The following is a 12,739-nucleotide window of genomic DNA, read 5'->3' as shown; positions in this document are numbered from 1 at the left end:
ATGCATTAGAAGATTTACTATTTTCAAAACTTGAAACCCATTTTTTTTCTCATGCTCATGCATCTTGAGGTTGAGATGATCAATTTGAGGATATTTAGGCATCATAACAACCTCTTCTAATGGAATTTTTTAGTTGCGCCCTAATTTGCTTGTTTAGAGCCTCACACTTATAAAAATGTTTTCCAAATTATAAATACCCTCCTATTTTGTACTTTTTGGGCATGTCTTTCCCCCTACCCCTACCCCACTCCTTTTGATACTACACTATTAACCCCAACACTTTTTTGTTTTCGGGAAAATTACATATACCCCCAACTTGGACTTTCTACAAAACCTCCCCCCAACCAACTTTATTTTCACTACTTTTACAATAAAAAATATTTTTCTAGGAAATTCCCCCAAGTCAAAAGTTATAGTTATTTAGATCAAAATGCCATTGTCCGTACATGCTCGTGTCACATCTTTATAAAATACACAACCAAACATTGACTTCCAGACCGTAGTAAACAATTGTCGGACTGACGCAAAGACGTGCTGGACTGAGGTAAAGACACGCCGGACCGAAATCATCACGTGCTGGATCGTGTAGAACAACTGCCAGACTGACATAAAGACGTGCGAGAACGACGTAAAGACACGTCGGACTGAAGTCATCATGTGCAAGACCGTGTAGAACAATTGCCAACCCATAAAAAATTTGCCAGACTGAGGGCACCCAGTGCCGGACCACATTTCCTTTTGCCAAACTAACAACCTAGACAGAAAAACAATTGTCAGACCGAATGTTGGATGTGTCGGACCACGTGCAGTTAGTGTCGGACTACCTATCCTATTGCCAGATCGAGACCATGACTGGAAAAGAGAGAGGCCTTTAACTTAAAAGAGGGCATTTTGGTCTTTTATTTATTTTGACTTAAGGTGTATTTGCTAGGAAAGTAGATTCGGGGTAAAAGTTGCAAAGAAAAGTTTTGTTCAGGAGAGATTGCATAGAACGTTCAAACTTGGGGGTATCTGCAATTTTTCCGTTTGTTTTTCAATCAACCCAAGTAAAAAAAAGTTGACTTTGTTTTTACTAAAATACTCTTTTCTTGGGGCATGTTTTCCACTCTCTCTAAGTCGGTTCGATGAAAAATGTACCAGACTGGCAGAAAGTGAATATATAACCGATCCAATGCATTTTGCGTCAGATTGGTACAATTTAAATATAAGCTTCTTCGACACATTTTGTGCAAAGCCGGCCATTTTAATGTCAAAAGCAGGCCCGACACATATTGTGTCGGATCGAGAATTATAATATTAAAAGTCTATCTATCACAATTTTGTGCCAGACCGAAAAAACCTAGTTCAAACATTTATACCGGACCGATCATGTTGGCGTGTGATTTACCGCCATATGTTGGGAATATGTTTTAAAAACATGTGTTAAAATGGGGGGTTTCGTTTGTCCACGAAAATGTACCTTTTTGATTGGGAGATTGGAGTGATTGTAATGGTATCAAAAGTGCTGAGAAATATACCCAAAAATCCCCCAATTCAAAGCTCTAATGGCGTGTACAGCTCTCAGGAAAATGCGCATGCCAAGCACGTATTCCATATTTAAACTACCCCTCACTCGTCGGATGACCCGACTTCAATCACAGTTTCGGAGAAGTGAAAATTAACACACAGAAAAGAACCAATCCTCCATTTTTTGTTAGGGTTTCATAATGCTGCCACTGCGGCCTTTTCAGTCCAGGAATTTGTGGCGGCAATTAGGTAGAATGATGCCCCTTTCTACTCTTTATCGTCCCTTTTCAACTAAACCACACACAAATCACAAGAATCAGAAAGAAGCAGAAGGAGACAAAAGGAGACAGAGAGATTGCAGAAGAGAGTACAGAGATGAGCAGGCTTGTGTTCTTGATGCTGCAATTTCCCACGTGGTAGAGACTTTTTGTTTTTTTTTCCTCTCCTATTTTAGGGTTTAGTGTTTAGCTTTGATTGAAAGTGAATCCCTGGTTTTAGGTGAGATTGGGATGGAGTGAGGAAGCGATGATTTGTGGTGCAAAAGACGTGGGCCTTTCTCCTTCAATTGTTGGATCATTTGCGAGGAAAGAAGCTGCACTTGTTGAGGTAATCTGCTGTCGACTTCTGGGAATAAGCATGGAAATGCTTCTTCACGTTTTATGATTCTTTAGTTCTTTTGTGCATTTGGTGAATGGTATTGAGTTTATTTCTTCTGTTATTATTGTTACTTGTATTTCTGCTCAGATTTGATTGGAAACTATCATTTCCCTTGTTCTTCTGCTTTTTTTTTTTTTTTTTCCGTTTACTCAATTTTTTCTTTTCTGTTTCTTCTGTGGCTACTGCATTTAGTCTGAAGTACATATGCCCAGCTAATTCTCTTCTTGCATTCTGAGGTTACCCTTAATTTTACTTTTTCTCATCAGGATGGAACTAATATAAGTCAAAGATGGATTGCAGTTTAATTTCTCTAAGTCGTCCTGCTAGCACGTAATAAACCTTAACTCCTTGAATGGTGTGAGGTTGAGCCACCTATCTGTTTGCTTACTAGTAGTTATTCATGAATTTCATGAGCCAGTTAGTGTATTGTACTGCCTTATGTTTTGGAGAATTTTATGACTGATTTCCGAAGAGGTTCTTTCTAGTTTCTAGACCCATGCCTTCCACTGTAAGGAGTGTGTACAGCCTGTGATGGCAAAGGTTCGGTTCTAGAAATTCCAATCATCTTTTCATTTATAGAATCTTGGCATAGAACATGATGATGATTATGATAAACAAGGGGATCAATCATATCATGGCTTTGTAAACAAGATTGTTCCTATTAATATTCACACAATTTTGATTAAAGCATTAGAAAATGGCTTGAAATGTTTTGAAGTGGGCAATTTAAATTGATGGAACACATAAATGTTGTTGATAAGAGGATCTTAGTATTTGCTTATGATCTGATTTTTTATGAATGTTAGACTTTGTAATGCCCAAGACTGTGAAGTACATGTAAAGAATATTGTGGCTAGCAACAACTAATCCAACTGTGCACCTTCTGTAGACCAACAGTTCTCCACTTTTACATTGGAGGCATGAAGCATATGATAGTGTCCTCCACATTGGTTCCACTGTTCCTCATATAAATTGTTGCCTTTTGATAGAAAAATAATCAATGTGACCCTTAATATTATTAAGGATGATTCGAATGATTCTCAAAAAAACCCAGATGCTGGCCAAGCTAGAGGTATTGTTTATTTGATCAGTGTGCGATGTTTCATACACATCTGAGCATTATTTCTACTTAAGCAATAGTTTCTTAAAAAAAAAAAAAACAGAAAAAAAGGAAAACCAAAAACATGATAGCTGATTAATGTTGAGGGTCGGATTTGCATTGTGATATAGCCAAAACCACTTGTTGGTCTCTTCTATTTAATTTGTGCACTAGATGTCATTCACCATACTGCAGTTACTACAAGTTTTGACATCAGGTTGTTCTAACTTGTAGTTAAAATGTTTTTCTCTTACAGTAGTTGCAATGCCAAAACAGCTAATTTCATCAAATATCGCTTCCCTTTTAATTTGATTACAACATTACCTTCTAACTATATCCTCACCTTTGCATAAACATTAGAAAGCCATTTCAGACAAATGGTATAATACTTGCTGTGTTTCACGAGTGGTGATTCAACTGGTAGATGTCTTCATTATTTAGCTAAAATAGTCACCTCAGATGTTTCTTGTCATTTCCTATAGTTTTAGTGTCTAACATTGATGCTGGATCTTTTCCCCATCTTTCTTCAACTAATTTCATCCATATGATGCAAGAAATCTTCTTTCTTCCTTTTTCTTAGTTAGCTGGGTTGGAGGGCTTAAATAAGAGCTAACATGATGGTAAAAGGATGTCTAGAGATCCTTGTGGGTAAGGAAGGAGTAGCCATTTAGAAACCCTCATTACTTAAATATTGAAGTTGTTATTGGATTATCCAAGATGTTAGTTTCATCTGCCATTTTTTTGTGTTCACAATGAAATGGGTGGAAATTATGACAGTGTTCTATTTTATTTTGAAAAGATTTGAATAATACGCTGGAATTTCAGATATGTATACCTCTTAGAAGCAGACCAACGTATGACAAATATCCTTCTTTGCTCTAGATTCCTTAGGTAAGAGTGAGTGGCTTCTCATCATTTGTAAGGGCCCAGACTGTTTTGCATGGAATTCCTAATCGCCGTGTGTGTAATTCCTGCCTGACCGCCGCGTGTGTAATTCTTGACCTTTGTGTGTGTGTAAATTCCTGACTGTCGTGACCATTGTGTGTGTGTTTTCCTGGCGCCGTGCGTGTTCTGTCTAGCCGCCATGCGTAACGTTTTACGATGGTGTGCGTTGAATAGGGTGGTCCAAGGGGGGGACTTCCTCTCCTTTTTCTCCCCCTTCTTTTCCTCACCCATGTGCTGCCACCTCATTGCCACCTTACCCCATGCATGTGTGCCACATCAGCTCATGCATGTGGACACCTCTCTCTCTCTCTCTTTTTGCATGCAAGCCACTTGGCCTTGCATGCAACCCTCTCTCTCTCTCCCCCTTTAATTTATAAAGGCCCTCCCCCAGCTCATTCACCTTTTTGCTCTCTCTCTCTCTCTCTCACTCACGTTTTCCCCTTTAGACTTTAGAACCTTAGGCACTGAAGCCACACTAATGAGCTTGACAAGGGAAGGGAGTTGGAATCCCATGGTGCAGGTAAGTAGGATCTTCCCCATGCTTTCATGCCTTGTGTGATGCATGTTTAATCTATTGCTAAAGTATGAAATTGATTTGTGTTTTTTTAGTGCTGCATGCTTGATTTGTTGGTAAAAACATGAAATTGAAGTGTGATTATGCATATGCTTGTGAAATGGGGGTGGAGTTATGTTGTCTAAATTTGGTTAAAAATTCCTGTAATTTTCTAGAAATATGTATTCCCTGTAAATTGCACTTTTCACCGACTTTTATATGTCCAAATGAGTTCAAATTTGATTCAAATGAAAGATGGGTGAGTTCTCTTCAATTGTTCTTATGGTTGCAGAGTGAGATTCTTTATGAATTGGGAGATAGGCTACATTTTCCAAAAGAGTGTCACCTGAAATTCTGAGATTTTCCAGAAAACCACACTCTCTGTGCATTGCACTTTTCACCGACTTTTATATGTCCAAATGAGTTCAAATTTGATTCAAATGAAAGATGGGTGAGTTCTCTTCAATTGTTCTGAAGGTTGTAGAGTGAGATTCTTTATGAATTGGGAGATAGGCTACATTTTTCAAAAGAGTGTTGAAGGTTGTAGAGTGAGATTCTTTATGAATTGGGAGATAGGCTACATTTTTCAAAAGAGTGTTGAAGGTTGTAGAGTGAGATTCTTTATGAATTGGGAGATAGGCTACATTTTTCAAAAGAGTGTTGAAGGTTGTAGAGTGAGATTCTTTATGAATTGAGAGATAGGCTACATTTTTCAAAAGAGTGTCGCCTGAAATTCTGAGATTTGCCGGAAAACTACACTCTCTTTGCATTGCACTTTACACCAACTTTTATATGTCCAAATGAGTTCAAATTTGATTCAAATGAAAGATAGGTGAGTCCTCTTCAAGGTTGCTTTTGGTTGTAGAGTGAAATTCTTCATGGTTTGAGATTATGCCACTGATAATATATGTAATGTGATATGTGATATGTGATAAGTGATATGTGATAAGTACTGTGATTTCATATGTGAGCATAGACTTGCCACATAATGTGATATAATGTGTAAGCATAATATGATATAATGTGTAAGCATAATATGGTATAATGTGTAAGCATGATGAGATATGATGTGTAAGCATGGACTTGCCGCACGTGTGTGATATAATGTGTAATCATAATGTGATAAGACGTGTTTATGAACTAGTAAATGTGCATGGTTGTATTAAGATGTGCTTGTGATGCAATGAATGTTTACGAAACAGTGAATGTTTATGAAATATTAAATGTGCATAATTGCGATAAGGCATGCTTATGAGCTAGTGAGTGCTTATGAAATAGGGAATGTTTATGAAATATTGAATGTGTATGAAATGAAAGTATACCCTGAAATGAAAGTATGCCCTGAAATGAAAGTATGATCTGAAATATGTATGTGCTATGTGATGAGGGGCACTATACAATGGGTTATCTATTGGTAGTGTGATGCGATGTGGTATGATATGTGTGATATGAGGCACTCTGCAATGGGACACCCATTGGTAGTGTAATGTGAAATGTGTGTGATGATACTCATAAAGGAAAGGTTCGTTGAACTGCTAATTCATATGATATCTGATATCTGAATTGTGATTGTTCCACCATGAAAGGAATCACTTATGATACATTACCAAATTAAATGTTATACATGGTTTCAGGTTACTTAGACTTGCATAAATCTGGAGTATGAGATTGAGTTATTGTATGTGGGCAGGAACACATGGTGCTTTGATCTACTTACTGGGCTTTATAGCTCATTCCATTAATTTTCTATCTATGTAGAGTGATAGCTCGCAAGGGAAAGGCGAGCAGTTTGGTGAGTACAGTTGACGATTGGAGCCCTGAGCTTGACGCCCTGAGCTTGACGAGGACGCCTTTTTTGATGTGTTTTTTTGGCAGTTTGGCCATATAGTTGTTAGGATTTTGATGTTATCTAATGTTTTTGGGCCATAGGAGCCTTGGACACTTTTGTTATACCTTGGAGCTAATGATGGTTCGGAATTAATTGTCCGGCTTTTTAGGTGGTTTTATGTGTTTGGTGTTTTTCTTTCTTTCATGGTTTGCACTGATTACTGTTTTATAAAGCGTTGAGTCACTCCAACCTAAGTGGCGTTTGCAACTTCATGATCACGGTCTATAAAGAGGGAAAACTTCATGATCACGGTCTATAAAGAGGGCAGGAAGCGGGGTCGTGACATCATTGGTGGGGCGAAATTTGTTATGACCAAAAGATGTTGAGCACCATTATAATTGCTTAAAATACCTCATACTTACTCGATTGGCACATGACAATCCATTTAAGTTGGCAGAGTATTCTTGCAGTGCACTGTCTATGATTTACTTTAAGTATGTGAAGTTGGTAGTATCCCAATTGATTTTCTACGAGGCTAGGATATGTATTTCTCTTTAGAGGATGAATATTTGGTTGTGTTTGGGAAAAATAGTCGAGTGACTCAAAATAAGTGCCGAATGTTAGGAATTTGACATATTCTAAGGGTGCATCTGATGACTGAAAGTACAGTTTTCCCTCTACCCAGGGAAACTTGGAGGCTTGGAAACTATGAGGAAAAGAAAAACTAGTGGCCTGGAAACTGTGAACCGTTACACTGTCTAAATTCCCTGGTGATAGCAGTTTCCCAGGTTTGGGAACCTAGAAAGCTGGAATCCTCCTGTTTTAACTGTCCATTATATGATTAATTAATTAGAGATTGAAGTTTATCTTTTGAATGAAATTTTTTATTATAATAATGGTTGTAAAAAAAATGATTCGGATCATCATCATCATCAGAGCCTTTCTCAACTATTTGGGGTTTGCTATACTAATACTGATCAGCCATTCTGCTCTATCAGAAATAAGTGATTTGGATCCTAACCTTATTGGTCCTATTAATCGATAATTTTTCGGTCTCTATCTCTTGTACTCGCTGATCGTAGTTAAATGGATGGCTCATACAGATTAGAGGTGGGAGGAGAGAGTGAAAAAATAGAGGGGAGAGCGAGTGGAGAAAAAGTGAGTAGAGAGTGCTGAAAGAGAGTGAGCAGATACTTGAGCGAGTCAATGAGCATAATTTTGAGTGAGAGAGTGAGCAGAGCTTTGAAAGAGTGAGAGACTACCTAGAGAGAGAATGAGGATAGCCTTGAGCGATAGAATGAGCATAGAGAAATGGAGTGAGGAGGGTAAAGAAAACCTTCACCCTCAAAGTTCGACTTTCTTTTCTATGAAACGCCAGGATATACCCTGGTGGGCTGCTTTCCCAACATCCCTGAAAGTCGGGTTATTGACTTTCCCCATTCCTGTACATTATCCCCCATCAGATGGGGGAAAGCTATAGTAACCGGCAAAATTGGAGGTTTTCTTGGACTCCTGTTATGCAACTCCCCCAAGGGTGTGCTTGTTTTTGCTGCTTGCTCTTTCCTTGATAGAGTATATTTTTTCCATTTGATTTTGGGGGTAATATCATTGGGCCTACCACCTGAGTGTGCTAGTTTTCGTTAAAATTAGGGCATTGACCCTAGAGAACCTGGTTACCACAGTAAATGTTACACTTACTAAACACGACCGTGACTTCCTTTCTTATCATTTATCAATGTATCATTTTACAAAGCACAATGATCTAGCTTAGCCTTTATTGAGGGGAGTTTTAACCTGATTCTCCCGCCTTCCTCTATCTCTATAGTGATGCCTTTCTTATTGTTGGATATTTGACAGATTTGGCGCAAGAGAGAATGGCAAGCGATAAATAAGCCATGATGGTTCTAAATGTTTTCCAAACATGGAGCATGTTTACTTGCAAGTTGAATTCTTATTTTTATTTTCTTTTCTATTTTTAAGGATAGACTCTTTAATCCCTCTTAGAAAGTATGGAGGCTCCCGATTTCCTTTTACCATCCAAGAATGCAAAATAAATTACCTTCCGATTCAAAAGAGAGGAGCCATGAGATGCAAGGAACACTGGAGACTGCCATGGGTGGTAAGGAACAAATAGCCAACAGGGCTTGGGGGGGGAGTCTAGCCAGTGTTAACTGGCCTTGGTGGAATGGAATATCATAGATGAACTTCTGAGTAGTCGAGAAGATGCTATAGGGATTGCTTTGCTTCTCCAGGGATATGACGTCGGTGAGAGGAGCCACTGTACATTGAGAACCTTCAGAGATGCTGCTATCCTTCTAGTTTCAACCTTCCCCAACATTTCTGGTTTGAAATTGGTGGGGAGAAAGGACGATAATCGTGCTGGATGAGGAGAGAGCCATGGTGAAACTATAACTTTTATAGGTTTTGCTGATAGGTGGACATAGTTGGATGTTACACAACCACCTGAGGAAACAGAAGGGTGGCTAGGTGATGCAAGTGGGTCTGATTCCTTGGGAGTGACTGCCATGGACAGGGGTGACCTGCTTTTTTTGTTTGCATTTGCGAATGATTTTCACTTGCGTGTTCAGGACAGTTAATGGCAGAGTCCATGCTTTACACAGGGGTCTCCAGGGCAGACTGGCTAAGTGAGTTCTCAGGGTTGAGGTCTCCAGTGGTGTTGTTCAGGAATGTTTCTTGAGCTGTTTTATAAGTTGGTTGGATACCTTAGGCCAAGCTGTTGTAAAAGGAACCATTTTGCTGCATTTCACATGGATATTCTGTCTGTCCATCTCTTCTCTTCTCCCACGAAGTTTGGCAGGCATTTCTTTAACTGTACCCAAACAGGCTGCAAGACAATTCACTGACAACAGTAGAATCCGGGAGAAGTCCAGAGCATTGGAAATCTGTAATGCTTGCAAATTTACAATAAAAAAGAAGAAAGGAGAGAGAAAAATGAACCTATACCAAGAAACAAAGAAAAACAAATGAAAAGAAAAGAGAGAAAATACGAGAGAATATTCAAAGAAGAAATTACATTACAACTTGTACCCATGCATTGTGGCCAATCACAGCTAGAAACAAATCTCTAAACAAGTGATTTTATATTAATTCAATCTCTGGATTGGTATTCATTCTGGCACCATATATTCTTTGACCAATTTCGTATGTTTTTTTCCACAAGCTCATGTTAGAGTTCAAAAATGTAATTTTCTGGTAAAATCTTGTATGTGTTTTATGGTTTCTCCACTTGTTTGACCACAATGTTTTAAAATCGCTGAACCAAGTTAGTACTTATCCAAGTCTCACTTGGGTTGGGCAGGTGCCAAGTCCCTTGCAGGCCCCTTCATTCCCTAAATGGCATTTTTTAAATTAATTAGCAGTATGTGAGTCTGTGGAGGAGCAGTTAAGTAGGTAAAGTTTGAGATGATGAAGCATTTTGAAGGGAAGGGGCTGGTTTCCATGGAAGGAGAACCAAAGAGCACAGGCTAGGATGCAATGGTGGTTGATATGGACCGTCACTTAGTTGAGTGAAGCTGTGATGATGGATAAAGAAATAAAAGAAGGCTGCAAGATTGGCATTGTTTTTTTTTTTTTGGGTAATTCAGCGGGGATGACGAGCCCCTACCTATTTTCTAAATCGTTAATGGTTTTTGAATGCGTTAGGTGAGAATGAAAGCTTAGACCTTAGCTGGGGCACAGGTGGTGTTACTATCACGACCCCAACCCCATTCTCAGCAAGATTGGCATTGTGGATAAGCTATTCTGCATGATTTTGATCCTTGTTAATTTTTTCTGCTGACTTTTTCTGTTGGGGATTCCAACAACTTAACCCCGCTTGTTTTCTCTTTGTGCCGACTCATTAAATGTGGATGATTTGCTTCGGAATCTAGGTCCAATCATATTTCTGTATTAATTGCATGTACAATTGGTGGACTTTTCAGTTAATAAAAAAAAGTGTTGACCCTCTGTTTTCCTTTTCTGGATCCCTTCAGTACTTTATGGACCTTTGTCTGCAAAAGCTGGCAGATAAAATCGAATCAGGCCTGGATTTGCCAGATCAGATACTGAGTCAGCGCATCTCAAAGATTGTTCGAACTCGCCTGGAAATGCAGATACCCTACATTTCAAAGTGGCATCAAGCACTTAGTATCCAGGTTGGGCTTCTCCTTTGTTAAGTTGTATACTACTTTTTTTTTTTCCTGAACATTTTTTCAGCTATAAAACACTCTTCTCAGACTATGTTCCTTTAACAGGCACAACCAGTGAATATCTCAACAAGTTTGAAGCAGCGGGCAATTCTGGTTGATGAGATATGGGATGCTGCAGGAGATCAATCCATGGACATTAACTGGTATGTGAAAAGGACTGTTCTTGGGGGTATATACTCAGCAACCGAGGTGTACATGCTGACAGATCATTCACCAGGTTCTTTCCTCTCAATGAACCCATTGATTTTTGCATAATTTTCATGACTCTTTCCAATGAACCCATTAATGTTTGCATAATTTTCATGACTCCACCTGCTTTTTTCTCTTCATAATTAATGGATGACCCACAATTTATAAGTATGGTGATTATTTCTTTTGCTTTGATCATCTTAACCAGATTTTCAGGACACTTGGATGTTCTCGGAGCGTCGGATCAAAGATGCTTTTGATCTCCAGAAGACATTTCAGGAGGTAACACCTATTCTATATTGGTCTGCTGAACACATTGTAATTGTAGCAGGAAGCTTACTTCAATTGTGCCAAAATCTTGTTATCATGAATATCCAGATGAGATAACTTCTTGGGGTTGTTTAATTTTTTGATTTCATAGAAAAATTATCGAGGAAACAGAGTAGTAAAAAAGAGATCTTTAGAAAAAAAAATTGAAAACAATTTGAAAGAGTAAAGAAAAATTAGTTTTCCTGGTATTAAATTTTAAGATTCTATAATTGACCCAAGAAAAAATTAAGATTGAGCTTTCTGTATTTCCACAATTTTTTTAAAAAAGTTCTCTATATTTCCAAAATAATTGAGGAAAAAAATGGAAAAGGAGCAAAGAGCCTATGCAACTCAGTGCCTGCTTGTACGTGCAAAAAACATCATAAATGTAATAAATGTCTCTGGGCTTTCCATGAGAGAGCTTGTGGCTTCCATGAATCCTCATTAAAGTTGAAAATCAGGTTGTCATAAAGAAAAAGGCATGAAGGGATTTGTATGATTTATTATTTGCCTAAGAATTTGGCCCTCTCATCTAAGAAGGTTGCATTGATGTCTCTTCATACTAACCACTTTTCTATAAAACGTCTATTGCTACCCATTGGCATCCAATTTTATTTTGGAATTGGTGCTTTTGGGGATCATCGTTGTCAGTTCACGTGGTAATCATGTATGCTCTCTTAATTACTCTGAGAGAATATGAGCTTAGTATGTAATATTTGATGCAGGCTATGTATTTGGCGGAAGCAGTGGGTGCCGGTTTAGGGAGTTCTTTGCAAGGGCCCATGAAGAGGCTATTTCGTACATGAATTGAAAGCGGTTAATATCATCTTATCTGCAAGCCATTGTACAAAAATGTCTTGTTTTTGCTGCCAGTAAGAATTTATGCCCCCATTGTTTTTGGGCAATCATTAAAAAGCTTAATCATGCGCCACCAAGATGCTGTATGAGACTCTTCTTTATGGGAATAGAATAAACCACAACAGCTCTTTTCTTTTTGTTTTGCCTCTTTTAGCATAAATAATAGAAGGGTGCAGTTGGCATATGGATGCATCCGTAGTTATAGAGGTAAGGTGCACCTTCAAATTTTATCATGGTATGTAATTTTGATGTAAAATGTTTTCAGGATTATCTCAAAATCTATTTTTATACCTAATTATAAATTTTAAATTTCAAAAATGGTTAAAATCAAGTAGTTCTATAAACATATGAAAATCTGGAAAATGGACTGTGTGGATAATATATTGTAAAATGCACTATATCTGAGACTTAAAATCTTTTTATTTTTCATGGTCATGTATCTCAATGTCGAGATGATCAAAGGGATTTTCAACATTAAAACTACTTTTTCCGATGGATTTTTGAGGTGCATCCGTAGTTCTACATTATAAGGTTGCATCCTTATATAAACTTTACATAATAGAATGACTGTTACCGATGATACTTCT

General features: G+C 38.1%; 1 protein-coding gene and 1 long non-coding RNA gene across 2 annotated transcripts; both read left to right on the top strand.

Moving 5' to 3' along the window:
* The first annotated feature begins 1,494 nt into the window (after window positions 1-1,494).
* On the top strand, window positions 1,495-12,289 carry LOC18426844 (ubiquinone biosynthesis COQ9-like protein). Its single transcript, XM_006833482.4, has 6 exons — window positions 1,495-1,922; window positions 2,005-2,112; window positions 10,581-10,742; window positions 10,842-11,013; window positions 11,194-11,267; window positions 12,020-12,289. The coding sequence occupies exons 1-6, from the start codon at window positions 1,707-1,709 to the stop codon at window positions 12,098-12,100; spliced, it is 813 nt and encodes a 270-aa protein (XP_006833545.3). The 5' UTR covers window positions 1,495-1,706; the 3' UTR covers window positions 12,101-12,289.
* LOC148779494 (uncharacterized) lies at window positions 4,631-6,754 on the top strand. The gene is made up of 2 exons (XR_016046211.1): window positions 4,631-4,727; window positions 6,519-6,754. It is a non-coding gene; the product is annotated as an uncharacterized LOC148779494 (long non-coding RNA).
* Window positions 12,290-12,739: the final 450 nt, after the last annotated feature.

Source organism: Amborella trichopoda, chromosome 12 (genome assembly GCF_054954075.1).
Source record: "Amborella trichopoda isolate Santa Cruz 75 chromosome 12, AtrichopodaSantaCruz75HAP2 v2.0, whole genome shotgun sequence".
Taxonomy (NCBI): Eukaryota; Viridiplantae; Streptophyta; class Magnoliopsida; order Amborellales; family Amborellaceae; genus Amborella; species Amborella trichopoda.
The sequence above is the reverse complement of the archived record's forward strand: the minus strand, read 5'-3'. Positions and strand labels throughout refer to the sequence as shown.

Bases quoted from the DNA above. Each gene is read 5' to 3' on its own strand.
- LOC18426844 (XM_006833482.4), top strand. From the start codon at position 1,707: ATGCTGCCACTGCGGCCTTTTCAGTCCAGGAATTTGTGGCGGCAATTA. The intron at 2,113-10,580 runs GTAATCTGCTGT...GGATCCCTTCAG, and splicing joins AAGAAGCTGCACTTGTTGAG to TACTTTATGGACCTTTGTCT. The intron at 11,014-11,193 runs GTTCTTTCCTCT...CATCTTAACCAG, and splicing joins GCTGACAGATCATTCACCAG to ATTTTCAGGACACTTGGATG.